The following is a 26184-nucleotide window of genomic DNA, read 5'->3' as shown; positions in this document are numbered from 1 at the left end:
ATACTATTTTTAGCCTTACAGTTTAGGTTTACCAAAAGTGAAAATTATTCTGGCATTCCTTTGCCCCTACAGTATAGGCAACCAACATTAATATCGTTTTTCCTTTATAACATTTTCAATTTTCACAATTTTCAATTAAAACCAGTTTATTCATAATCCGCAAACGAGGTGCAATTTTTTGATATGGTTATTTAGTGACTTTACGGCATTTTATACCCTGAAAATCGACATTTATTTTTAGCGCTGCGCCGAAATCTCCACTTTTGATTTGCTTATATCTCGAAAACGGAAACTCCGCAAATGAAATTTTGAATGGTGCAATTATCCGCAAACGAGGTGCAATTTTTTGAGCTGTGGTAGAAGTCAAAATAACGACTTTGAAAAAACCGTTTCGCTTTCAAACGCCAACTGTTATTTGTCGTATAAAAATACAGATTGTCAATTGTCAATTTGTTGGCAGTTTGAAGGTTTTCTGTTTCTGTGGTTTTGGAAATTTAATAGAAACAAGAATTGTATTCTTGTATTAATAATTATCACAGCTTCGCTTTACTTAAACTTAATTTATAATTTATAGAAGACACGATGAATACTCAAACCGCAACATAACCTATTCACTAATATTCAGTGTACAAAATAGCAAATATGTCTGATTCGGAGGGTAGCAACTTTTCGGATAACGAAAATGCGTCTGCAGCGGGGTCGGTAAGGTCCCGCAGCTCAAGAGGTAGCGTTCGAAGTAGATCTAGATCCCCGTCTAGATCCAGGTCGAGATCCATGTCGAAAAGTAGATCGAGATCACCATCAAGAGGCTCAAGAATGTCCAGATCCAGATCACGGTCTCCCTCTCGTTCAAGATCAAGATCACCTTCTAGATCTCGGTCTCGTTCACGCTCCCGATCGAAATCTAGATCACGAAGCAGGTCCAGGAGCAGATCGGCAAGATCTGGGTAGGTATAAATTAATTTAAAGTTTCTGTAGTTTCTATATTCTGATGTTTAAGAGGATTGGATTTTGGGGCACTAAACTAACCCACCACACTTTTTAAGACAGTTTTTTATGCTGATGAACAATAAATCTAAGGTACTGTCAAAAGTCTATACCTAGCCATCTTTTAAATGTAGATCAACTTTATTTGGCTATATACCATCTTCACTACTTACGACAGTTGCACCTGATATTAAATGTTTATCATTAAGTGATACTTCATAGCTAACCAGAAATAGATCATCTTTCAACATAATATATTCTTCTACAAACTTTTTAACATATGTTTTGGTTCGTCTAACCTATAAATCAATTTTTTGTGGACAACCATAGCTCAGTGGCGAGATACTGGCTTCATAAGCCAGAGGATACGAGCTTGAATCTCAACAACTATATTTTTTCATTTCTAAAAACGATATAAGCTGTTAACTGTGCTTCGGTTCCCCGGGGCTAGTGTTTACATCGACACTATTTACTTAAAACAGGGTTAACCCTTTAGAGCTCACACTGTTTTCTAATAGTAGAATGCTTAGTGGCTACATATGTAGCCACCTATGTTAAAGTTGAAAGCAACTTTGATAATTGTCCAAAAATGAACTCTATTAGCAATGACAGTATGCTTAAACACTTTAAGTCTACAATTTTAGCCACATTTGTGTCCAATAATGTTGTTATTATAAGAAAAAAATATGTGTATTCAGGGTATTTTTAGTGGCTACGAATGTAGCCACAAAGCGTGAAAGGGTTAAAGATACAATTGACTCCGAACTCCCGAATTTTCGTGTAAAAACTCAATTAAAATGCCTAAACGTAAGCGTATTGTTTTTTCTATAAAAAATAAACAAGATATTAACAAACAGTTAGAGAGAGGTGAATCTGTAATTAATTCTGCTGACGGATTCACAAACCGTAATACGAAAAAACTTGCCTTAAACAGGGATTTAGATGATGCTGTATATAAGCAGTTTACTCAAAAAAGATCCCGGGGAGAACCTATTTCTCCTCCCTAGATCCCAGGGTGTTTTAGCTTTGTTGCATATAATTTTTGATGCCAAACTGACACCGAAAATCAACTTTCATATTTTTTAATCCATTCTGAAATACTTTGCCACACATGCTTAAAAAACACATAACCCAGCCGCCGCTCGTAAACAGGTAATATTGTTTCGGTAGAAGAAAATTGAAGATTTTTTAATGCTTAAAAAATCTTCATTTTGTTGCACATACAGCACTTTTTTGTTAAATTTCTATCCTATTTGTCACTAAAGATATACACGGATGTATGTAAGTATGTAAAGATGTATGTAAATAAGGCTTTCATTCGCCTACTGATAAATAGTATTGCTATATCAATACAGTTCGATTATCTGAAAAAAATCGATTTTCCGAACACCCCTGTCTCCCAATTAGTTCGGATAATCGACGCTCTACTGTAACTTTAAAACGATTCGTTTTGGAACAAAGTTGTAGAGAAATAAAATAAAGATAATTGAATTTTGTGTGATATACGACTGGTAAAAAATGTCTTAAGGTATTACCTTTTCTGCAATATAGCAATAAATACAAAATAAGGGGGCAAAATAAGTCTGTTGTTATTCAATATTTTTTAACCACTTTGGTGGCACTTAGAACGTTAGTAATTCGCTTAGGAAATTCTTTGTAACATACTTAAATCGTGTACCAAATTTCATTAAAATCGACCTAATAAATTTTGCATAATAAATTTGCAATCTAAATGTTTTTAAAAAAGTTCAAATTTTTTAAAATCTTTCTGAACAAAAAGTAGACCATTTAGAAGTTGGCTAATTTTTTTACATATAAAGAGGTGCTCTACCTATCTAATACACTTTACAGAATTAAAATTGGATTATTTAAGGGGCCCCAGCAATGTTTTAAATTTATAAACAATTTTTTGGCTTATAAACAAATAGCTTTGTTTAATAATAAAAAAATTAATTTTTAGCAATGCAAATAATTAAAACCGGTATAATTTGACTTAAACTTTCAAATGCTGTCAGCAAAATTGCTATTTTATTTTTTAATCAAAAGTTATTCGCGTTCAAAAATTGCAATTTCTCGATTTTTTGAAAGTTCCACCGCATTTATCTCGAAAACTATGCATCCTACGAAAAAACTTGTAAGGACATTTTTTGCTTAAAATTACCCAAGAAATACAAAAAAATGTTTTATTTTGCGAAAAATCGATTATTTTATTTTTTATTTATTTATTAACGGGATACCACCCAATTTAATATATACACAAAATATTATAATTATCTAGTGATACAATAAATATAAAGATATAGTAAATATGTATGACAAAAATTGGCGATGCAGCTATATAGAAAAAACAAATATTAAAATAATACAAAGTAAATAACAAATATAAATCACATAAGATTACAAAATTTTTTTAAACTCTGTCTACAAACATTTTCTGAAGCGCACAGCAACAAATCAAGGTCTATTCTATTTCCATTTAGAATGATTCTACTCAGCGGAGAATGCCTACCAAAGTTGCAGCGATGAAATTTAATTGCAAAATTTTGGGATGTTCTAGTAACTCTGGAAGGAACATTAAAGTCAATTGGAGACAGTAGATCATTGCAATTAATTTTTGAATTCAGTAGTTTATGAAGAAACAAAACATCAGCATACATCCGTCTAGCTAGAAGATAGCCTAGGAAGGTTTAATTTATTTCTAATTTCTGAGTAGGAATAGTCACTTAAAGGTTTGTGTAATTTAAAACTTAAGTACCTAATGAATTTATTTTGGACTTTTTCAAGCTTGGCTATATGGACTATAAGTGGGTGACCAAACAACTGAGCAATACTCAAGAACAGATCTAACTAGGGAACTGTAAATCAGTCTGATGGAATTAATGTTATGCAAACATCTAGAAGTTCTAATAATGAAGCCTAACATTTTAACTGCCTGGTTATTCACATAATCAAAATGAGCGCAAAAATTTAGTTTGGAATCTAATTGAACACCTAGATCTCTTACAGTTGATACAACCTTCAGTGGTTCTTCAGCTAATTTGTAATTATAAAAGAGGTTGTACATTCTTCTACAGAAACTAATAAAGTGACATTTTCCAACATTAATGCTCATTTGGTTCCAATTGCACCATGCCATAATTTTGTTAATATCATTTTGAAGTTTTTCACAATCTGAGACGGATTCGATAATTCTATAGATTTTTAAATCATCAGCAAATAGCAGAAATTTAGAGTTAATTTGAGATTTAATGTCATTAACAAATATATTAAAAAGGAAAGGCCATAAGTGGCTTCCTTGTGGAACACCAGATGTTACGGAAATTTCACTAGATTGAAAGTGTTTAATTTTAACAAGTTGTATTCTGCTAGTTAGGTAACTGCATAACCAGTTATACAGATTGCCCGTAAATCCAATAGCTTTAAGCTTATTACACAACAATTTATGATTCACAGTGTCAAATGCTTTGGAGAAATCTGTATAAATAGCATCCACCTGTAGTCTCCTTTCCCAAGCATCAGATATGTATTGCGTGAAAAGTAAAAGGTTTGTAGAAGTTGATCTACCTGAAAGAAAACCATGTTGCTCTTCAATTAGTACATTGCATAAAGGTGTTTTAATAGAGTCGCATATTATACTCTCTAGAATTTTAGGAATAGAAGAAAGAATGCTTATTGGTCTGTAGTTAGCTATATTACTCCGGTCACCTGATTTATGAATAGGAACAATAAAACTAGATTTCCACAAACTTGGACAAATACCTGAATCAAGTGAATGAGAAAACAGAAAATATAAGGGACAGGTTAAAGTACATCTACATTTTTTTAATAGTATGGGTGGAATTCCATCTGGTCCAGAGCCTTTAAAAATGTCTAAATTGGCTAATTTTTCAAATATGATTTCAATAGATACATTAGAAGAATTTAGACTCACTGTTTTTTCATATTCTACGGTGGGCTGTATTAAATCATCATCATTTGCTCTGTAAATATTTTGAAAGCATTGTGCAAAATTATTAACGATATCCGCACCATTATTAAGCACTGTGTTTCCAAGAAACATAGTGTTTGGTAGACCAATATTTTTGCGTTTGCTGTTAACGAAATTCCAAAAGTGCTTTACGTTTGAACTAATTCTAGATTCAGTTTGACTTATATAAATATCATGACATGAGCTGCTTAATTCTTTGCATTTGGTTCTCAAGGAAGAGAAAAGTAGATAATCGTCCCAAGAATTTGTTTGTTTATATATCTTATGAGCAATTTTTTTCCTAAATATTAATGATTTTAGGTCATTAGTCATCCAACGAGGAAATTTGGGATTTTTTAATCTTACACGTGGTATTGAACAATTGATACCAAACTGCAATATGGAGTAGAACAGTTCCGTGGCTTCGTTAATATCTCTGCAAATACCTAAAACATTCTCCCAGGAGATACTAGCAAGATACATATTAAGAGCAACATAGTCTCCTCTCCTAAAATTGAAGGCAAAACTATCATATTGAAGCTTGGGCATATTATCTTTAATAGCCAAAGAAATAGATAACGCAGGATGATAACAATCACAAGGCAATAAATAATCATTAGCAATTTCAACTGTTACATTTTCATTATCATTAGCAAAAACTAGGTCAAGTAAAACTCCTAATTATGCTAAATGAAACCAATTGTGTCGCAAATTCCTCGGTAGAATGCAGTAGGATGTGGTTACCCATATTAAAGGAGGAAGTCAATAGAAAGAAAATACCACAATTAGTAAATCAGTAACATATCGAGTTAGTACATATTTAGTATTTTAGTATTATTTAAAATTTAAAATATCAAGTCAGAATTTGGTATTAATTTTTTGAGAGTAAACTAAATGTAAACCCAAATACTTACGATGTCGGGATAGTATAACGAGGTTTTTCCTGGTTTTCCCTCGTGATTTACTATGGAATCTCTAACGCAAGAATTTCAGTGCCACCGTTGCATTTGGTTGTCTTTTTAAAGACAGATCACATGCTATGATTTTTTGTGGCGGATATTCTTGAGTTGGGATTGATTTCATGTAATCGAATGAACTATCTTTTAGTAAAGTCGTCCCAGGAACGCAACTCATCAATATTGGCAATATCATTTTAAAGTCGTCTACTTTAAAATGTATAATACGTGTCTGAATTGCCGATATAAATGAGTCAGATTAAATAAATTATTAGAAGAATTTTTTACTAAGCAACAACATTTTTATTTATTTAGTATTATTTTGTATTTTGACAACGATACCCGACTTGGGCGTCGAAACGTTAATAAAATCATTTTTAGGTAAAATTGTGGCTTATTTCCCATTTGAATATACTTGATTATAAAAATTCCACAAGAAAATAGCTTCAGAACAACATTAAGTAAAACTCCGTTACAATTTGTGATGTGATTGAGCTGAAATAGGTTATAAAATGCAAAAGTATCAACTAAAGTATCAGTAGCAGTGTTACTATTATTACTAAAGACACCTCTTTTATCATGGTACCATTCGCTATTTTTCAGATTGTAGTCTCCTGTTAGAATGAACTTGTGTTCAGGAAAATTGTTACAGACAGATTCTATACTAATACAAATGATTCTCATAGGATATTAAGGCTGAAGTAGGAGGAAGATAAACTGTACCAAATATATAACATTCATTCAGAGTGCAAACTTCAACAAACAGTTCCTCCAAGTGAACATGTGGTAACAGAATAGACCTCGATGAGTAACATTTTTTAACTGCAATAAGGACACCCCCTCCAATTACTTTATCATTTTATGTAATTCCTCAAGTTCTTTGTTTATAACAATCTTATCGACATCCGGATCAACTGTTACCGAAAAAATTCGTGTTCTACGGGTCAAAATAATAAAAAAACTTGGGTAAGTCCATCTAAATAAAGGAGCCCGTAGCACCCCCTCCTGGCCACAGTAATAATTTGTTTATAAGCCAAAAAATTGTTTATAACTTTAAAACATTGCTGAGGCTGCTTAAATAATCCGATTTCAATTCTGTAAAGTGCATTAGATAGGTGGAGTATTTCTTTATATGTAAAAAAATTGACAAATCTTTGTATGTTCTAGTTTTTGTTGTGCAAGATTTTAACTCGTTCGCTACCAAGCGTCCCATATAAGAGCCACTCACAATTTTCTGCTGGACTGCCGTCTCAAATATGAGCCATTAGCAATCCAGATTTAGCCATACGGCTCACACTCCCTCTAAGGGGAAAATTGACTCATCCCAGATACCTACGGTATCAAAAGGATTGAGCTCTGGTGGGACTCTTTCCGTGTTATCGAGCCCTAGGTGACTTGGTATGCAGGTGTATCTCCCAGAAATTTTCGTACGCATCTGGCCGTCGCGAGTAGTACAGCTTTCTGCATGGTCTTATAAAGATGTTCATTCAGACCCAGCTTTTTTATGCTTTCGAGGAGGGTCTTCGGAATGACTCCAGTAGTAGACATAATAATCGGTATCGTCTGGGTACTTTCCATTCTCCATTGCCTTCGTATTTGAATTTCTAGATCTCTGTACTTGGCGATCTTTTCAGTAAATTTACTACGTAGATTATTGTTGTTAGGTATCGCCACATCAATTAGTGTTGTTTGTCTTGTTAATTTATTAACTAGTACGAGATCTGGTCTATTATGTGCCACTGTTTGGTCTGTGAGCACAGTGCGGTCCCAGTATAGCTTGTAGTTGCCATCCTCAAGCATACTCTCAGGGACGTATTGATAATACGGGAGATGGTCTGTTTGGAGAAGTCCCAGCTTGATAGCTATCTCCTGATGAAGGATTTTTCCCACTGCGTCATGCCGTTCCTTGTATTCAGTTGCAGCAAATGCCTGGCAGCCCCCTGTAAGATGTTGGATGGTTTCTTGGGCTTGACATCCATATCGGCATCTGTCGTTTTGAACCTGAGGGTCTTTGATGATATATTTCAGGTAATTTCTGGTTGGTATAACCTGATCCTGAATGGCCAGTAATGAACCCTCCGTTTCAGGAAACATCTTTCCTGATGTCAACCAGTAGTTCTACGCTATATTGTCGACATAATCTTGGCTGACCTCATTGGGATGTCGCCCGTGCAGAGGTTTACCCATCCAGGCGCGCACTTTTTCGTCCTTAGTAAGGTGGTTTATGCGCATTTCTGGTTCCCTCAGTTTGATCGGTGTTGTGTCATCTACTGCGCAGATAGCGCGATGTAGAGTAGATGTCTCAGCCTGCATCTGAAAATAAGTTCTTAAATTAGCAATTTGTTTATCTAATTGCTCACCTATATCCATAAGTCCTCTTCCTCCTAGATTCCGTGGTAATGTTGTTCTTTCTACTGCACTTTTAGGATGGTGTTTTTGTGCCTTTGTGAGGTGTGTTCGTACTTTTCGCTGAAGAGCATCTATATCTGTTTTTGTCCACTTAACAATACCAAATGAGTAGCTAAGCGCGGAACATGCGTAGGTGTTTAGTGCCTTAAACAAATTTCTACTGTTAAGGTGTGAGCGAAGCAGCTGTTTTACCCTTCGTATAAACTCAGTAGTTATCTCTGTTTTCATTTGTTTATGGTCAATTTTCCGCGCTTGCTTTACTCCAAGATATTTATACATATCGTTTTCACCCATGGCCTCGATGTTCTGGCCATTTTGCATATCAAATCCACCGGGCTGTACTTTTCCTCTGACTATATTTAAAATACGGCACTTGTCTAGTCCGAAGTGCATACTAATATCATTAGAAAAAGTTTCTACAGTTTTTAGCATCTCGTCGAGTTGGTTTCGAGTGGAAGCCATTAATTTCAAATCATCCATGTACAATAAATGATTAAGCTTCGCCACCACATTGTTGTTATTTTTGATGCTAAAACCTGCATCTGTGGAGTTCAATAGCTGAGATAGTGGGTTCATAGCTAGACAGAACCACAGAGGACTCAACGAATCTCCTTGAAACAGGCCCCGGCTGATTGCGATATTTTCAGTTTCGATGTTACTTTCACCAGGTATTTGAAGGTGAATTCTGGTTTTCCACTCTGTTATTATATGTTGTAAAAAGGTCACTATATTATCATCGACTTTATATATTCTCAATATATCTATAAGCCATTAATGCGGCACTGAATCAAAGGCCTTCTTGTAATCAATAAAAGCAGTAAATAGGTTCCTCTTTTTGGAATATGCTTGATTAGAAATGACTGAATCGATGATAAGTTGTTCTTTGCAACCCATGGAACCCTTAGCCCATCCTTTCTGTTGAGGCTCTATGATATTGTTCAGAGCACAGTGTTGGTAGATACGCCGGGCTACACAGGATGTGACCAATTTATACAAAGTTGGAAGACAAGTAATTGGGCGGTATTTTGCTGGATCTTGGGTGTTTTTTTGATCCTTCGGTATTAAATAAGTGGTTCCCTGAGTTAGGAATGATGGTATATCCTGCGGATTAGAAATAACATGATTAATTAGTGTTGATAAGCATTCATGAACACTCCAAAACTTCTTGAGCCAAAAGTTTTGAACTCCGTCTGGTCCAGGAGATTTCCAGTTATGAAGCTCTTTGATGATATTTGAGACTTCTTCAGTGGTGAAGGGTTCGTAGAGAGTAGTAGTGTAGTGTTGGCAGTTCTGTGCCGTATCTTCTATCCATGCTGCATTGTTGTGAAGAGCAGCTGGTGTGGAAAGTTGATTTCCCCAAAAGTCATGAATTTCTTCTTGGCTTGGATAAGACTTATCGAGATTTTCTACGGCGGAATTGAGTTTCCGATAGAACGCCTTCTCAGCAGTCTCAAAAAGGGCATTGTCGGATTTTCGGTTGTTACTCACTTTGTACCTTCTTAGTCGTCCTGAATAAACTGAGAGTCTTTGTTTTAATGTATCCAGGCACTGTTGGGCTGTGTTGTTTTCTGGATCGTATCTTGAGTGTATTGCAGTATTCCGTATTATTTCTTCAGCTCTCCTGATGACTCTTGTACTTCTTACACCTCGTATATATTCTGTGACTTGACCAATGTCCCTACGCAGCAATTCAATCTTTCCGAGCAGTCTTTTTTCCCAGGGTGCAATTCTGCTACCAGTCCTTCCGTTATTAGTACCCCGTCGTGTTCTGATCTTAATGCCCATTACATTAGCAATTGCTGTTGCTGCACAGTAGATTAGCATGTGCAGATACTCTAATGTGTGGGCTTCTACGACATAATTGGGTAGGACTTCAGTGTTCACAATTTGTAACAGCACACCTAGTCTCTTACAAGAGTTTATTCGTGGTAGCGGTGGTCTGCTAAGTGGGTTTGTTCCATTAAACTCTTGTACAGCACGTGCCATTTCGCTTACTAGTTTATCATGTAGCTCGTTGTTTTCCTGCTCTGTATTGTCAGGTTGAGTTTCTTGTATGGCAGGCTCAGGAATCTGCTCATGCACTGCATTGGGGACTTGATCTTCAATTACAACATCGTTATGAATCTCCCGTTCGACTTCGCTTCTGATGATATTGCGTCTAGTCTCTGGGATAAGGTTGTTTCTTATAATTACCCGGTATTGGTCTGATACTCGTTGCTCCGATACTTGAATATCTGGGTACGTCCTGCAAAATTCGGCATACAGCTGTTGTCGGTAGCCGATTGTTTCTTGACCGAGGTTTGTCACCTTGTAGTAGAAGCGCAAAATGTTCTCATTGATGGACACAGTCCATTTCATGCGCTGCCTCGGTCGTCCCGTTTGAGTGAGCGCCGGCTGATGATCCAGCGCAGCACCTTCGGCGGGTGGAGCTCTTGTTGTTGTTTGGCTCGCTTGTGGTTGTGGCAGCGATCCTAAACATAAATTATGATTCTCCATTCTCATGGGTGTGCATTTTATACCTACTGCCAGGTGTCAGTTTTTGTTCCACGGCAAGTATCCCTGCTACTCTCTGGGTATTGGCGCTACGAATACCCAGAAAGCATCCCCCATTCGCAGGGGGCCGCGCCTGATAGAAGAACTGACAAAAAACTCCCACAGGCCACAGGCCATTAGCAATATTACTATTTTATTTATTACTATTTTATTTATTATTATTTTATTACTATTTTTATTTCCGTTGTACCCGTCTACTGTAAAGGTTTCATATTTTTCAGTGGTCTATAGTCTGGCTCGTGATTGTGTCAGATGGTCTCTCAGTCACTAACCAATTTCATTTGTAACTGCCGACAAACAACACGTGTTTTGCTGCTCTGCTGTGTTTTGCTGCTCTGCTGTGTTTTGCTATTTTAACACATTCTATTGATTTAAATCGCTGTTTTGGTGTTTATATGCAAGTCAGTATTTTATTTTATTACTGACTCACTGGTGACAGTCCCCGGGCAAAGGGACAGTTTCTCAAGACACTAGTCACGCTCAATCGGTAGTAACGAAACTAGTAGGACGTTATCTAGGCAAAGGACATACGTTGTTCCTTGATAACTATTACAACAGTGTAAGTCTGGCTAAATATTTACCTATATGAACAAAAAACACATTGTTGGAACGTTACGGAAAGATCGTAAGGGGAATCCCAAATCAGTTATAACTACTAAATTAAGAAAAGGACAAAGTGTGTTTCGAAAAAAGAAAAATGTACTTGTGATAAAGTGGAAAGGTAAGCGTGACGTGTTACTAATATCGACAAAACATAATGCTGCTTTTGGTAAAATCACTAATAAGAGAGGTGTTGAACTAGAGAAACCAAATGTCATACTAGACTATAACAAAAATATGTCGGGCATAGATCGAAGTGACCAAATGGTGTCATACTACACAACGCCCCAGAAAACAGTCCGTTGGTACCTGAAAGTGTTTTTCCACTTATTGGATGTTTGCATTTGGAATAGCACATACCTATATAATAAAGTGCAAAGAAAAAAATTACTTATTTGAAGTTTAGAGAGTTACTTGTACCTATTTCAATATTTAAAAGCAAACACAAACAGACGTGCTCCATCATTAAAAAAACCGACATATACGGAAAAGCCACATTATCCAAAGAAGGTGGAGAAGAGGAAAATATGTCGTGTTTGCTCTTCAAAAAAGAAGAGAACTCAAACGTACTTTGTTTGTGCAGACTGTCAGGACAAATATGAAGAAATCGTTGGACTTTGTGTAGACCCTTGTTTTCGTGAATATCACGAATCGGAAGATCTAATTTCTTTTTAACATTATGTATGCTCGTTTTGTAACAACAGAAATTAAAAATAAAAAAAAAATCAGTCGAAATTGGAGTGGCTCATAAGTAGTGTTGCCAGGTCCGATTTATTTTTAATCGGTACATAAGCAAAAACAAATACAGTGGAACCTCGATAAGTCGGCCCCCGATAACCCGGAAGTCCGGCTAACCCGGACCTATTTTCATCAAACATTTCAACAATAAAAATGTATGTATTATGTTAAAACATTTTATCTGTAGCCTCTTCTGGAATGTCTTAAAAATATCGAGTTTCATTGATAAAACTTCGCTTCGACCATAATATAATATTTGAGAGGTATTTGTGTAATTTGAACTATGCGATAGTAAAAATGACTCATGGCACACGGCGGCGGCGGCAGACCGATAATTATTATCTGGGGCTATCGCAAACAACAGGCACCTGTTATTCCTTTATTTATTTCCAACTGTCTTCTTAAAATTATTTTTTAAACAATGGTCTTTTAAACAATGAAAGAGCCACTGTTCTTAAATAACATAACATTGTTCCGATGGCAGACGAAATTGACACAACCGAAACTGACTTGAGTTTTTTTACCTAGAAATGAACAATACTCTATACTGTCTATTGTCTATCTATACTATACTCTATACAACTATAGGTAAGTTAGATGTGTACTGTGCATATATATTTCATGATATTTTAATTATAACGGACTTTATCTATAATTATACCGTGTTTTATTAATTTTTACCATGCTCTCCGGCTAACCCGGATTTTCGATAACCCGGATCGGCCGCGGTCCCGATTAATCCGAGTTATCGAGGTTCCACTGTAGGGATTTAGGGTTGTAGATCGGGACAAATAAACAACAATAGCCCAGTAAATGACCGTTTTGGAGTGTAATTTTCAGAGTCAACTCAGAATTGCATGAAAATCTGGTTTTAGGTTCTATTACTCTCTACTTCAAAGTTGAACTTGTACCGTTTGATGCTTTTATTTTGGGGGTGACAGTTACAGTTACCCCTTCTCGGGGGTAAAAAAAACGCGCGTTTAAAGTAAGTCCCAAAATGGATCAACTGACTAACTCTAAAAAAATTTTGTTCTATATAATTTTTAAACTTTAAAAGTCAATACTTTTCGAGTAATTTTATCGAAAAAAATATTCTTAGCAAAAATGTAGCTTTTAAAAGAGCAAAAAAAATTGTATGTTCAGAAAGTCTATAAAACCAGTAAAAGCAAAGTTGTAGCTCATCAAAAATTCGTTCTTATTCGTCAAATTCCAAATCGAATTTTTCAATTTGAAATAACCAAAAAATTAAGCAATTTTCGGGCAAAACCTATTAATATTTTAAGTTTTTAAAAAAATCTTTAATTTTATTTTATGTAAAAGTCTCTAGCATTAAAACTAAGCGGGTTACGCTCAAAATAAAGTTGGCCCCTTATTTTGGTAAAAAAAATCGTCAAAAACTCTCCTATTTAGCACCGTAAAAATAAATTAATCGATACTGCTTTACCATTTACTTTATATGTGCATTATTTATACGATCTGTAAGGTTTACCGGTTGGGAGTGCTTAGTTTTGAAAAAAATTGGTTTTATAGTCAAAAAAAATTTCCCAAAATATTGGAAAATGCCCTTTTTTCAAAATAACTTAAAAAGTATTAGGGATACTAAAAATCTCAGGGAGTAAGAAGTAGGTAGGTAGTTTGGCTTTTATAAATATGATAGATTCATTTTGTTTTTCTGTAAGACAAAAATTGGTTAAAATATGGCTTTTGGTTTATGTTCATATTTTGCATACACTCGTGATTAGTGACTCGTTCAGGCCGTTTCAGTCATGTAAAAAATATATAAGTACCTACCTAAAGTAAATTGTTTGTAAAGCGGTAACGATTAATTTAATTTGGGGTGCTAAGTAGGGGGAAATTTTCACGATTTTTTTACCAAAAGAAAGGAGTTGAACAAAGAACTTGATTTTGAGCATAACTTGCTTAGTTTTTATGCTAGAAACTTTTTTAAAACGTAAAAATAAACTTTTATTAAAAAAGTTTCAATTGGTTTTTCCCGAAAAGTGCTTTATTTCTTGGTTATTTCACGTTGAAATATTTGATTTGGAATTTGACGAATAAGAATGTATTTTTCACGAGCTACTGCTTTTGCTGGGTCTATAGCTCTACAAGTTCACAATTTTTTTAATTTTTTTATATCATGCTACATTTTTGCTAAGAATATATTTTCGATCAAATACTTACTTTTTGAGTTATTTGTGAAAATCGTCTGAAAACGTGATTTTTTGTCGAAAAATAAACATTTTCAATCGTAAATAACTCGAAAAGTATTAAGTAAGTTAAAATTTTATAGAACAAAAATTGATTAGAATTAGTCAATTTATCCATCACCGGACTTATTTTAAACGCGCGGTGTTTCCTCCAAATAGGGGTGACTGTCACCCCCCGAGTAAAAGCAACCAACGGCACAAGTCGTCCAAATTTTCATGCAATTTCGGAGTTGAAATTGAAAATATACGGTATCGCCGTATTTACCGTTCATTTACTGGACTACAAGGTGTTTGTATAATCTGTATTTAATCCTACATAATAATAATAATCAGACGAAATTACAAAAAAATCGTAGATTAAGTAAATTATTTATCTTTTATTAAAATTATATATATTTTTTTATTCGATTTTGCCGCTTTTAGGAGTGCCTTGTTTTTATAACATAGTTATAAAATTCACTGCAAGTCCTCCTGAAATTGGTTTTCGTGGGTGAAAATCGGGACATTTAGTGTCCCGATCAGGTACAAATCGGTACGCGTCCCCAGACCCCTGAAAATCGGGACGTCCCGCGCAAATCGGGACACCTGGTAACGCTACTCATAAGTGAGACACATGGTCTATCAAAGAAAAATTCATAGACCAGTGTCTCATATTACATGAGTCGGGTTCAAAAATCCTTTCAAATGTCTTTTTTCTGCATCTGATATTTACTACATTGATTTACAGCACAATTAAAATAATTTTATTTCAAAATAATACAAAAAAATTGTGGTCCCTCAATGTCCAAAATTTTAAGATCTTGGTAGCGAACGTGTTAAAAATTTTTAATTTTTTTAAAAAAGTTTAGATTGCCAAATTATTATGCAAAATCTAGTAAGTCAATTTTAATGAAATTTGGTGTACGGTTTTAGTACATTACAAAAATTTTCTAAGCGAATTAGGAAGGTTCCAAGTGTAACCTAAGTGATGGAAAATCATTGAATAAGGACAGGCTTGTTTTGCCCCCTTATTTTATATTTATTGCTATTTTGAAGCATGTATCGCATCTGATAGAAAATTTAATTATCTTTGTTTTATTCCCATAGGACTTTGTTCTAAAATGAATAGTTTTTAAGTTATAAGCAAAAAAAGTAGAAATAAAACGAAATTTTTTGAAATTTTTAAGTATTTTATTTTTTTTATTAATGTTCCGGGCATATTTGAGAAGGAGCATAAATCAATTATTATTAACGAAGTCATCACCTAACTTTATCCGCAAAAATCTGAATGCCACCTCTCACATCCACCTAAAAACAGATCCTTACTGGTCTACTGCAAAAAGTGTGTTTTACAGGAGGAAGAGAAATCATTTTATTTGGAAAATAAATATAAAATATGGAAACCAATAAAAAAGGAGTAATTTTTTCATTTTTATTACAGAAAGTGAATGTTAACACATTCACGGACATGACTGCATATATGCAGACATTTACTCCATTAAGGAATCCATCTTACATATTAAAAATTATCCATTTATAAGTACTATAATCTATAAACTACTATAAAATCTGTTTGATTTTTCATCTTCTTCTTCAAGTGCCATCTTCGCGATGGAGAAGCTAATCATCATAGCTGTTCAGACTTTAGAGATAGCTGCTCTGAAAAGTTCATTTGACATACAATACTACCATTTTCTCAGGTTTGCACAACCACGATATTCTACTTCTCTCCCTATGCTTCCTTTTCCTTGAATCGATCCCTGCATAATCAATTGGAGCAAGTTGTATCTCTCTCCACGAGTAATATGTCCGAGATATTCCAATTTTCTTGTTTTGATGGTATTTATGATTTCCATTTCTGTATTCAACTTTCTCAGAACCTCTTTGTCACATGTGCTGTCCACGATATTTTCAGAATTCTTCTGTACACCCACAGCTCGAATGATTACTGTTTCTCATTGATGTCGCATTTAAGACCGCAGCTTCTATTCCATAAAACAAAGTTGAGAAAACGTAGCAACTAGCAACCTAACTCTTAGCTCCAACTTTAAACCTCTTGTGCAGAGCACTTTCTCATTTTGTTAAAAGTTGCTCTAACCTTTTTTATTCTGATTTTGATTTTCTGGAAGTAATAATTTGAGAAGTTGATCACTATTCCAAGATATGTATATTGGTCTACTCATTCAATATTGGTTCCGTTGATAATTTTTCATAGAGCTCTTTAATTTTAGATCAGAAGCAAAAGAAGCTTCAGGTCCTGAGGATGTTGTGGAGGAAGAAGAACCAGATGGAGATAGTCTAAGGTCAGACGAATATGACAGTGAAGAAGATGAAAGTGATGATGGGGGTAGAGCAAAGAAAAGGAAAAAGAATAAAGACAGATATGGCGGGTATGTATATTTTATATGTTTTTTCATTAAGATTAATGTATACATTGTATAGTGGATCCCAAACCCTTTTTTATGCGTCATTAATTTTGACGTCATATAGGATTTTAAGGGGATGGGTACGTATTTTCGGCTGCAATGCTATTCAAATGGGGATTCATTTTTTTTCGAATCCTGAGAAAACTAATAAGTATTTTTGAAAAATTTAAACGCAGAATAAAAGATTACGTTATTAGCGAGGGCCGAAAGTCCCCGAGAACTTCTATAATGTTTATTTTAATAAGTTACAGGGGTGAAAACTAAGAGAAAATTTAGTGTGATTTTTAATTTCAAATATCTCATTCAAAATAAACTTTTTATTTATTCTAAGGGACTTTCGGACCTCGGTAATAATTTAGTCTTTGATTCTGCGCGTTTAAATTTATCAAAAATATTTGTTGGTTTTTTCAGGATTCGAAAAAAATGAACACAATGCCCGTGGTAATATTTTCCAAATCTATCTTTGTCTTACAACGCACTCAATCGAATAGAATATTGTCAGCATATTGTCAGTCAGACAGTGACAATCAGTGACAATTTTAAATATTTGACATGGCATCGGGAATATTTTGAGTTGTTGATTAAATAATATTAATAGTGTATTTGATAAATAATTGATTTAAGACGTGAACTTAATAAAAAGTTATTTATTGTTTATTATTTGTGGAAGATCCAAGCAGAGAATACATCAGGATAATATATTCTGTGATCCAAGGATTTTGTTGTTAAAGATGTTCAAAATTGTAAGCGTTCCATAGTAACAATATATTATTAAAAAATCACTTTAACACTTTTCCTCTTTTCTCGATTGAGTATTAGTTTTTGTTGTACATATAAATTATTACAATCACTGAATACATAGTGAAAAAATTATCAGTAGTAATTGCACAAGAGCTCTAAAATTATCAAATTTTTCCCGAGTGACACTTTGACAGTTTTAATTTCACGACCCGAAGGGGAGTGAAATTATGTCAAAGTGTCACGAGGGCAAAAATTCGATATTAATTTTAGAGATCGAGTGCAATTTGTTGCAATTATTTCATGAATAAAACTATTCAAAACCAAAATTTTATTGTAATTTATTTATGTAACTACAAATTAGTACAATTAAACACACAGTTGTTATAAATATTTGACAGTTGAAAGTCATCACTTTTATAATTTTTAAAACATTAATTGTCATTAATGTCACTGAATGTATTTTTTCGTAGCAACGAAGGGCATCTGACGTAATATACTTGACGACGGGATATTATCAAAAATTATCAGTTTAATTTTTATTTCTGTAACTTTCTATTGGTCAGAATCTCCTATGAATGAAATAATCAGTAGTAATTGTACAAGAGCTCTAAAATTATCGAATTTTTCCCGAGTGACACTTTGACAGTTTTAATTTCACGACCCGAAGGGGAGTGAAATTATGTCAAAGTGTCTCGAGGGCAAAAACACAAATAACAGTTATCCAAGAACATTCAAAAGCCATCTCTTTAAGTTTTTTTTTCTTATTTGGCTTGGACTATGGTCATTCAGCCAGTCTCAATCAAAAGTAAATGTATTAAAGATATTGCCAATTAGTGAAACTTGGTTATTATAATATTATTACAATTTTTTTACTTCTTATTTACCTACTCATTACAGCTAATGTACATACTATGTTAATAAATATAAATATATTATACTACTTAATGTTTATCAAGAACACATAGTGTATACATTTTACAAATAAAAATATTAATCTTAATATTAAAATAAATGCATTCTTTTTTGTATTTTATTTTAGTTTTTTTTTTTTTTTTTTTTGTCACTACGATAGGATGTCAACCCAGTTCATCCCTGCGGAGGTTTAAATCCTCTTTTAATTTTTTTTTAATTATTAATTTTTTTTTATTCATTTTTTTTTGTTTCATGTTTTTATTTTTTTTTAATTTTTTTTTCTTTTTTTTTTATATTTCTTAAACATATTTTACAAATACTTATAACTAATTACAATAATATTTTACTATCCGACAAGAAAGATACCAAACAGTCAAAAATTTTCTTTTTATTCAGTGACAGAATAAAGAGAATATTTACAGGGAGTGGGATGTTCTGGTCTATAATTCTTTTAATTAGGTGATTGGTTAGGTGTTTATGCTTTTTGCATTCAAAAAATATGTGGTTCAAGTCACTTTTAACCTCACATTCTTGACAAATATTCGAATCTAATATGTTTATTTTAAATAAATGTGCAGGATAACATGCATGTCCAAATCTAATTCTACTGATGGTGGATATGTATTTGCGAGGGAGGGTGAAATTCTTATACCAAGGTTTTTCCGGAATAATCGGTTGTATCAAACTGTATTGTGTTGTTGAAATGTTACAGTACCTTTCCCAGTGTGTTTTCCAGCTCTTCATCTGTTCATTTCTTAAACAAGCAAAAGCATCTAGAATGCAGGGCTGATATTTGGTTACTGTTCCATGGATGAGGGAATTTTTAGCTAATTGGTCTACATGCTCATTATGTGTAAGTCCTGAATGTGCTTTGATCCACATAAGCTTTATTTTTGGGGTGTGTTTATTAATTTCAAATAAGATTTTTTTTATTAAAAAAATGTATGGATTAGAAGTACTACAAGGTAGGTGAGGTGTTTGAATAGCAGTAAGCACAGATAATGAATCAGATAAAATTACTGCGGAATTATAGGATGCCAACTTGAAATAAATTAAAGCCTCATATACCGCCGCAGCCTCGGCAGTAAAAATGGAGAAATTTGAGGGCAGTTTAAACATTTTTTCTATAAATTTATCTGGAATATAAAAGGCACAACCAGTACCATTTGAACTTTTGGATGCATCTGTATAAATACAAACAGATTTTGACCAATTTGTAAGGTAGTTGTTTAAAACAATACTGTTTAATAAAGAGTGCTCATGATAGCTGGGTTGTATTATATCTACTTGATTTAGTAACTCAAAGAAATCTTCGAAATCTACCACTTTATTTGCAACTGCAAGTTCAGTATTATTATCCGCAGTGTTATCTCTTTAAGTTAATGATGACATTTTTAAGTAGAATGACATTCTAGTAATGTTTACATATCCATACCAGTGTGAATTTTACTACACGTAATTTGCCGTGTAAAGACAGAAAAAGTAGGGATAGCCGTAAAATATTTGCGAATTATATACCGATGGCCTTAAGAATGGCGCAAATCATTACAATACATTTCAGTTAAATCTGACAGTTGTCAAAATCTATAAATATATTATTTATATAAACATCAATATTTATACAAATATTTGCCAGAATATTAATATTTAAAATATTTTAATGTAAAAATAAATAAATATAAAAAAGGTAAAGTTTTCAATCCTAAGCGCCGGACTCCACTTGTTATTTTCTAGTCACGCGATTGTTTTGTCACGAAGATTGAATACATTGTTTCAAATACAAGTCAATCCACGATTATTTAGTCGCAAATGGACTGACTTGTATTTGAAACAATGTGTTCAATCTTCGCGACAAAACAATCGCGCGACTACAAATCGCAAGTGGAGTCCGGCGCTAATAGCAACATTAAAATAATATTGAAAAATATTAAAAATCTTTTTATATTATTAATGTTGCTATTAGGATTGAAAACTTTACCTTTCAATTGCCAGATGACGCTAGTCACCTAATCCATACACGTCAGTTGCAATGTGGGGATAAACTTTCATGGTTTGGTCACTTCGAGCAGAGAGCAGCAGGTCTACGCCTCTCCGATGATGACTCCAATAAGAGTCGAAAATCGTCGATTCAGAGTGCTGGACTGCGCTCCTGGTTCTAAGTGAAAAATAAGATTGTTTTGCCTTCGCATTGCAACTGAATATAAATGCAATTATAAATCTATAAGTATAAATCCGTTTTAATATGCAAATACCCGTCAAGGAATACATAATTTTCCAAGTTCAATATATAATAATCACAGAGGTTCCTTTTTTTTCTGTCACTTCCAACTGTAATGTATTAGAGAGAATTCGATAATTTGTGACACACTGAAAAAAGGGTTTGGGACGATATATATACAGAGTAGCGATTTACCCTATATATTTTTTGATATAAGTACATTTTTAATTCCACTTTCATGATAAATTAATATTGTAAATAATAATTCTTTTTCTTTTGAAAGATTTATTATTGACGAAGCTGAGGTAGATGACGAAGTTGAAGATGAAGATGAATGGGAAGATGGAGCACAAGAAATTGGAATTGTTCCTAACGAAGTTGACGAGTTTGGACCTACAGCAAGAGAAATTGAAGGAAGAAGAAGAGGAACAAATTTATGGGAGTAAGTATATTTTTCATGTTTGCACAAGAAATTTTTTTTCTGTTCAAGCATTAAATTTATTATTGATTAATTTTAATCTACCTACCATTTTTTTAGTGCTCAGAAGGAATCAGAAATTGAGGAATACCTAAAAAGAAAATATGCTGATGATGGAGCAGCAATCAAACATTTTGGAGATGGCGGTGAAGAAATGTCAGATGAAATCACACAACAAACATTATTGCCAGGTGTTAAGTAAGTATAAACACTTATATATTTATTTGTATTACTGATTGTTTAAAACCATCAGCTATTGAACTAATCATAATTTTACAGAGATCCCAACTTGTGGATGGTCAAGTGTAGAATTGGAGAGGAAAAATCTACTTGCCTCTTACTTATGCGAAAGTTTTTGGCTTACCAAAATACCAATGAACCTTTGCAAATCAAGTCAGTAGTAGCACCTGAAGGTGTTAAAGGATACATATATATTGAAGCCTACAAACAACCTCATGTCAAGGCTGCTATCCAGAATGTGGGAAATTTAAGAATGGGTATCTGGAAACAGCAGATGGTTCCCATCAAGGAAATGACGGATGTTTTAAGAGTTGTGAAAGAACAAACTGGTGAGTCTACATGAGTGTACTATTGATATAGTCGGTTCGGTAAACTCAGACATAACTGGCTAGAGATTTTAGTCGGTAATTTTTTTGTTTTTTGTCAATTTTGCAAAATATGGCAAAGTTACTAACTATTTAGTAATTATTAACTATTTAGTAATTATGTTTTGCCAATTTTAGCAAAATTGGCAAAATTACTTACTAAAATCACTAGCCACTTGTGTCTAGAGTTTAGCGAACGAACTTTATATATTGATATTTTTGCATTTACACGGTGAGGACGTTTGAGTTGGAATAAATTCATTTTCTCGAGAATGGGCGACTCTGGAGATAGATCCCGAAACAGGTCGGTTTTTATTTTTAAATTATAATTTTTTGGCATATACAGTGTGTCTATGGATGGGGTGCCCAAGAGGAAAAACTTTTATAATTTCAATTTTAGCAAAAAATGTCATTCTTGATAAAAAGTTTTGCTTGTCAATGTAATCAATGATTTTTTTAAATAAGAATAGGGGTAGTTTAATAGCTCATTCGAAAGGTTATTCAATTCTCTATTCACTAGTATAACATAATTATTTATAAACGGTGCTCAAACATTTTTTTTAATTATAAATTAATTGAGACAAAAAGAAGAATGTATGAATTTATTTAATGCAAAGTACATTTTACTGCTGTCAGAAAACAGAAAAAAATGTTAATTTGAAAAATAAATATTGCTTTTTGCTTAAATGTTCAAACTGCTAAGAGGCAGGTGGGTGACAGCTTTAATATTGAATTTAAGCGAAAAACAATATTTATTTATCAAATAAACATTTTTTCCTGTTTTCGGACAACAATAAAATGTATTTCGAATTAAATAAATTATATACATTCTTCTTTTTGTCTCAATTAATTGAATTAAAAAATTTTTTTTGGACACCCTGTATAAATAATTATGTTAATAGATATGGATATTATGTTTTTATATTGGTCTTTACTCCTTCGAGTAACTAGGTCCATTTTCTGTTGGAATTTACCAGCTGAACAGACGGGGTCGTGAATTGTAAGTTTTTTGAATTCCCTCTTGTCTTCTTCGCTTCAGCATCCATTTGGCTTGCAAATTTTAGAAGCCTTGGAGGTGTTACCAAGGAAATGGACCAATAAGTTTTCGATTTAAAAATCTTTTAGTAATTTTTTTGATATTTTCTAAATATTATTATTAATGCTATTAGGATCGAAAACTTCACCTTTTAATTGCCAGATGACGCTAGTCACCTAATATTTTCACTTCAGCTGCAATGGGTGGGAAAACCTCTCAGTGCGGATCAATTGGGGTATGGAGAACAAGCCTACGTTCTTTCCGATGAGGCTCCAATAAGAGCCGAAAATCGCCATTCAAGGGACTGGACTGCGCTCCGTATTCTAATTGAAAAGTAAGATTGTTTTGCCTTCGCATTGCAACTGAATTAAAAATAAAATTTTTATTTTATTTTTAATTATGTTAATGTTTATATTAGTGAATAGAGCATTGAATAACCTTTCGAGTGAGCTATCAAACGACCCATTTTCTCATTTAAAAAAAATAATCGATTGTGTCATCACATCTAGATGGATGACGTCATTAGTATAATATATATGCCAAAAAAATTATAATTTAAAAATAAAAATCGACCTGTTTCGGGATTTATCTCCAGAGTCGCCCATTCTCGAGAAAATGAATTTATTCCAACTCAAACGTCCTCACTGTATATACTTCGTCTAATTTACTTACCGTTGCACGTCATCCGCGTCATAGCCTGTGACGTCACATGATACCAACACGCAGTATTTAGGCGGTATAGGTGTGTTCTTTTTTAGAATCATTTTGCCTAGTACACTGGAATTACAGCCACTAGACATATTTTATTATATACGCGTAGAAATAATATTTGAAGATTTCTATTAATGTTAACCTAAAGAAATACACAGTAATATGTGTCATTTAATTTGTATAAATGGATTATAAAGCGTTTTTATGAAGCATATTTGCTCGGAACACACTGTAACTGTAATCGAATGAAGGTGACATTTTAGAATAAATTGGTAACATTTATTTGACAGTTGCGGTGATGACGCTTCATATTTGTTTATATTCTTTACTATAAGTATTTGTTTTATTATATTTACTGTTTTTATTATATTTACTGTTTTTATTATATTTACTGTTTTTATTATTTACTTTAACGAAAGATTATAACTTAATTCGTGTTCTCTATTTTTAAAGTTTTTATTTATTTACATTGAATATTAATTTGTTTTGTTGTATAATCTACGTTTACAATAATTATGTGATCTATTTGATTTAAAATGGATTCAGGATTTTTTTTATACTTTGGCAACTATATCAACTTAGATCTCTGACGTAGATAATGACGTGCAACGTTAAGTAAATTAGATGGATTGTATGAATTTTGTTGTTAATAATTATTAATATCAGTGATGGAAACTGTTGGATATTATGATATCTCTATCAAATAATTTAATTATTATAAAAAAGTAGGTATAATGTGTGAATATAGCTATATACATAATATAAGCATTCACAAATCTACTAATTCCATTTAGTAGTAAGATTAGGATCTGTACAAAAAATGTGGAAGGGTGGGTGTCCCAGACTAATTTACCCACGCTATATCTCTTAAACGAATGTGACAAAAAATGATATATTCTACTTGTAATACACTTTAATACGGCGTACAAAAAAATCATCCTCTAAATATTCATCCCTTAGTTACAACCCTTAACTTTAATTTTTATAATAGCACCCTGCATATTTTTTATAGTTTTGGATGTAGTCTTTTATCGTCTATTCAACACATTTTTTGAAAATAAAATCGGTTCGTAAATAACCAAGAAACTATCAGTTTATTTTTGTTAATTGTGTGTCCCAGACTAATTTATCCAGGCTATATTTCTTAAACGAATAGAGATTTTCGAATGGGACAAAAGCTGATATATTCCATTTGTAATACACTTTCATATGGCGTAGAAAAAATTCATCCCCTAAATATTCATCCCTAACTTACAGGGTGCTATTAAAAAAATAAAGTTAGGGGTTGTAACTAAGGGATGAATATTTAGGGGATGATTGTTTTCTACGCCATATCAAAGTGTATTACAAGTAGAATAGACCACTTTTTGTCCCATTCGAAAATCTCTATTCGTTTAAGAGATATAGCGTGGGTAAATTAGTCTGGGGCACCCTGTATAGGTAAAAAACTGAAAAATAATTGGGGTTTGCTTGAATGAAATTTTATACCCATATATTTTGGAAGGTGATACCTCCCATGAATTTGTTTTTATATCTGACTCTCATAGAGGGCGCTACAACATTCGTACCAAGTATTATTCAACATAAATTAAATTCTATGCTACAGGGATAAATTTACGTCAAGAATTGGAAGATAGAATCCAACGTCACTTTAATGACATCATAGATGATGATGGATAATGATAGAAGGTTAATGGATTCTTTAGAAAAAAAGATAGTTTTGTGTCTTCGGGAAAATATAGGACATTTTGAACACATACTCTAATTGAATTTTATGTTATATTCTTAGTATTTATTTTAATTTTTTTTTTGTGATTTGTTTAATTAATATTTTTATCATTATTTACCAGCATCAGTCATTACTTCATATTTTCAAATCAAAATATTTCGAACACAGTACACAGTATCGTGTTTTACCAAGAGTATCTTTTTGATGTAAAATTGTATGATGTCTAAGTTTACTTGAAATTTTGATAAATATATACTTAATTCTAATAAAAAGTTATGTTGAATCTTATGAAGTTATCTTAAAAAGTTATGTACGAACCTTGTTACTATCGCCCTTTATGAGAGTCAGATATAAAAACAAATCCATGGGTGTTATGAACTTCCAAAACATATTCGTATAAAATTTCATTACAATGTTGCCAGTAGTTTCGGCAAAATCGTAAAAAATGTGTAAACATTTTTTTTGACGCCCCTTATCTTGAAACGAATGAATTTTTTACTAAGCGTTTTTTACCTATCCTAGAGATGGTGTTACCTTTTCTGAATTGAATTGAATATCCCTTTGTTCATTCATTCACTTAAAATGGATGTCTACATACTTTGCATCTATGTGTTTAATGATCACTGATAGCTGAGAGTTTTTGATGGTTTTCATCAATATATGATATGTATACATATTTCAAGAATAAATATCTTTCATAGGTTTGAAATCAAAACAGTGGGTAAGGCTTAAGCGAGGTCTTTACAAAGATGACATTGCCCAAGTCGATTATTTTGATATGGCACAAAATCAGGTACATCTTAAAATTTTACCAAGAATTGACTACACACGTTTGAGAGGAGCCCTAAGAACAGCACAAACAGTAAGTACTAAACTAAGAAAATAATAAATATCTACTACCAATAATGAAGTTATTAGAGAGATATCGCAAA

At 33.0% G+C, this 26184-nt stretch overlaps 1 protein-coding gene across 1 annotated transcript in view; it reads left to right on the top strand.

Annotated features, from left to right (window-relative positions):
- The first annotated feature begins 445 nt into the window (after window positions 1–445).
- The window catches only part of LOC126881206 (transcription elongation factor SPT5), a 103437-nt gene continuing 77698 nt past the window's right edge, over window positions 446–26184 (top strand). Inside the window, exons 1-6 of the mRNA XM_050645309.1 lie at window positions 446–947; window positions 16628–16786; window positions 20977–21135; window positions 21232–21369; window positions 21451–21740; window positions 25954–26114. Coding sequence (XP_050501266.1) covers window positions 643–947; window positions 16628–16786; window positions 20977–21135; window positions 21232–21369; window positions 21451–21740; window positions 25954–26114 — 1212 coding nt within the window. The 5' untranslated portion in view covers window positions 446–642. The remainder of the gene's footprint in view (window positions 948–16627; window positions 16787–20976; window positions 21136–21231; window positions 21370–21450; window positions 21741–25953; window positions 26115–26184) is intronic.

This window comes from Diabrotica virgifera, chromosome 3, assembly GCF_917563875.1.
Source record: "Diabrotica virgifera virgifera chromosome 3, PGI_DIABVI_V3a".
Lineage (NCBI taxonomy): Eukaryota > Metazoa > Arthropoda > Insecta > Coleoptera > Chrysomelidae > Diabrotica > Diabrotica virgifera.
The sequence above is the reverse complement of the archived record's forward strand: the minus strand, read 5'-3'. Positions and strand labels throughout refer to the sequence as shown.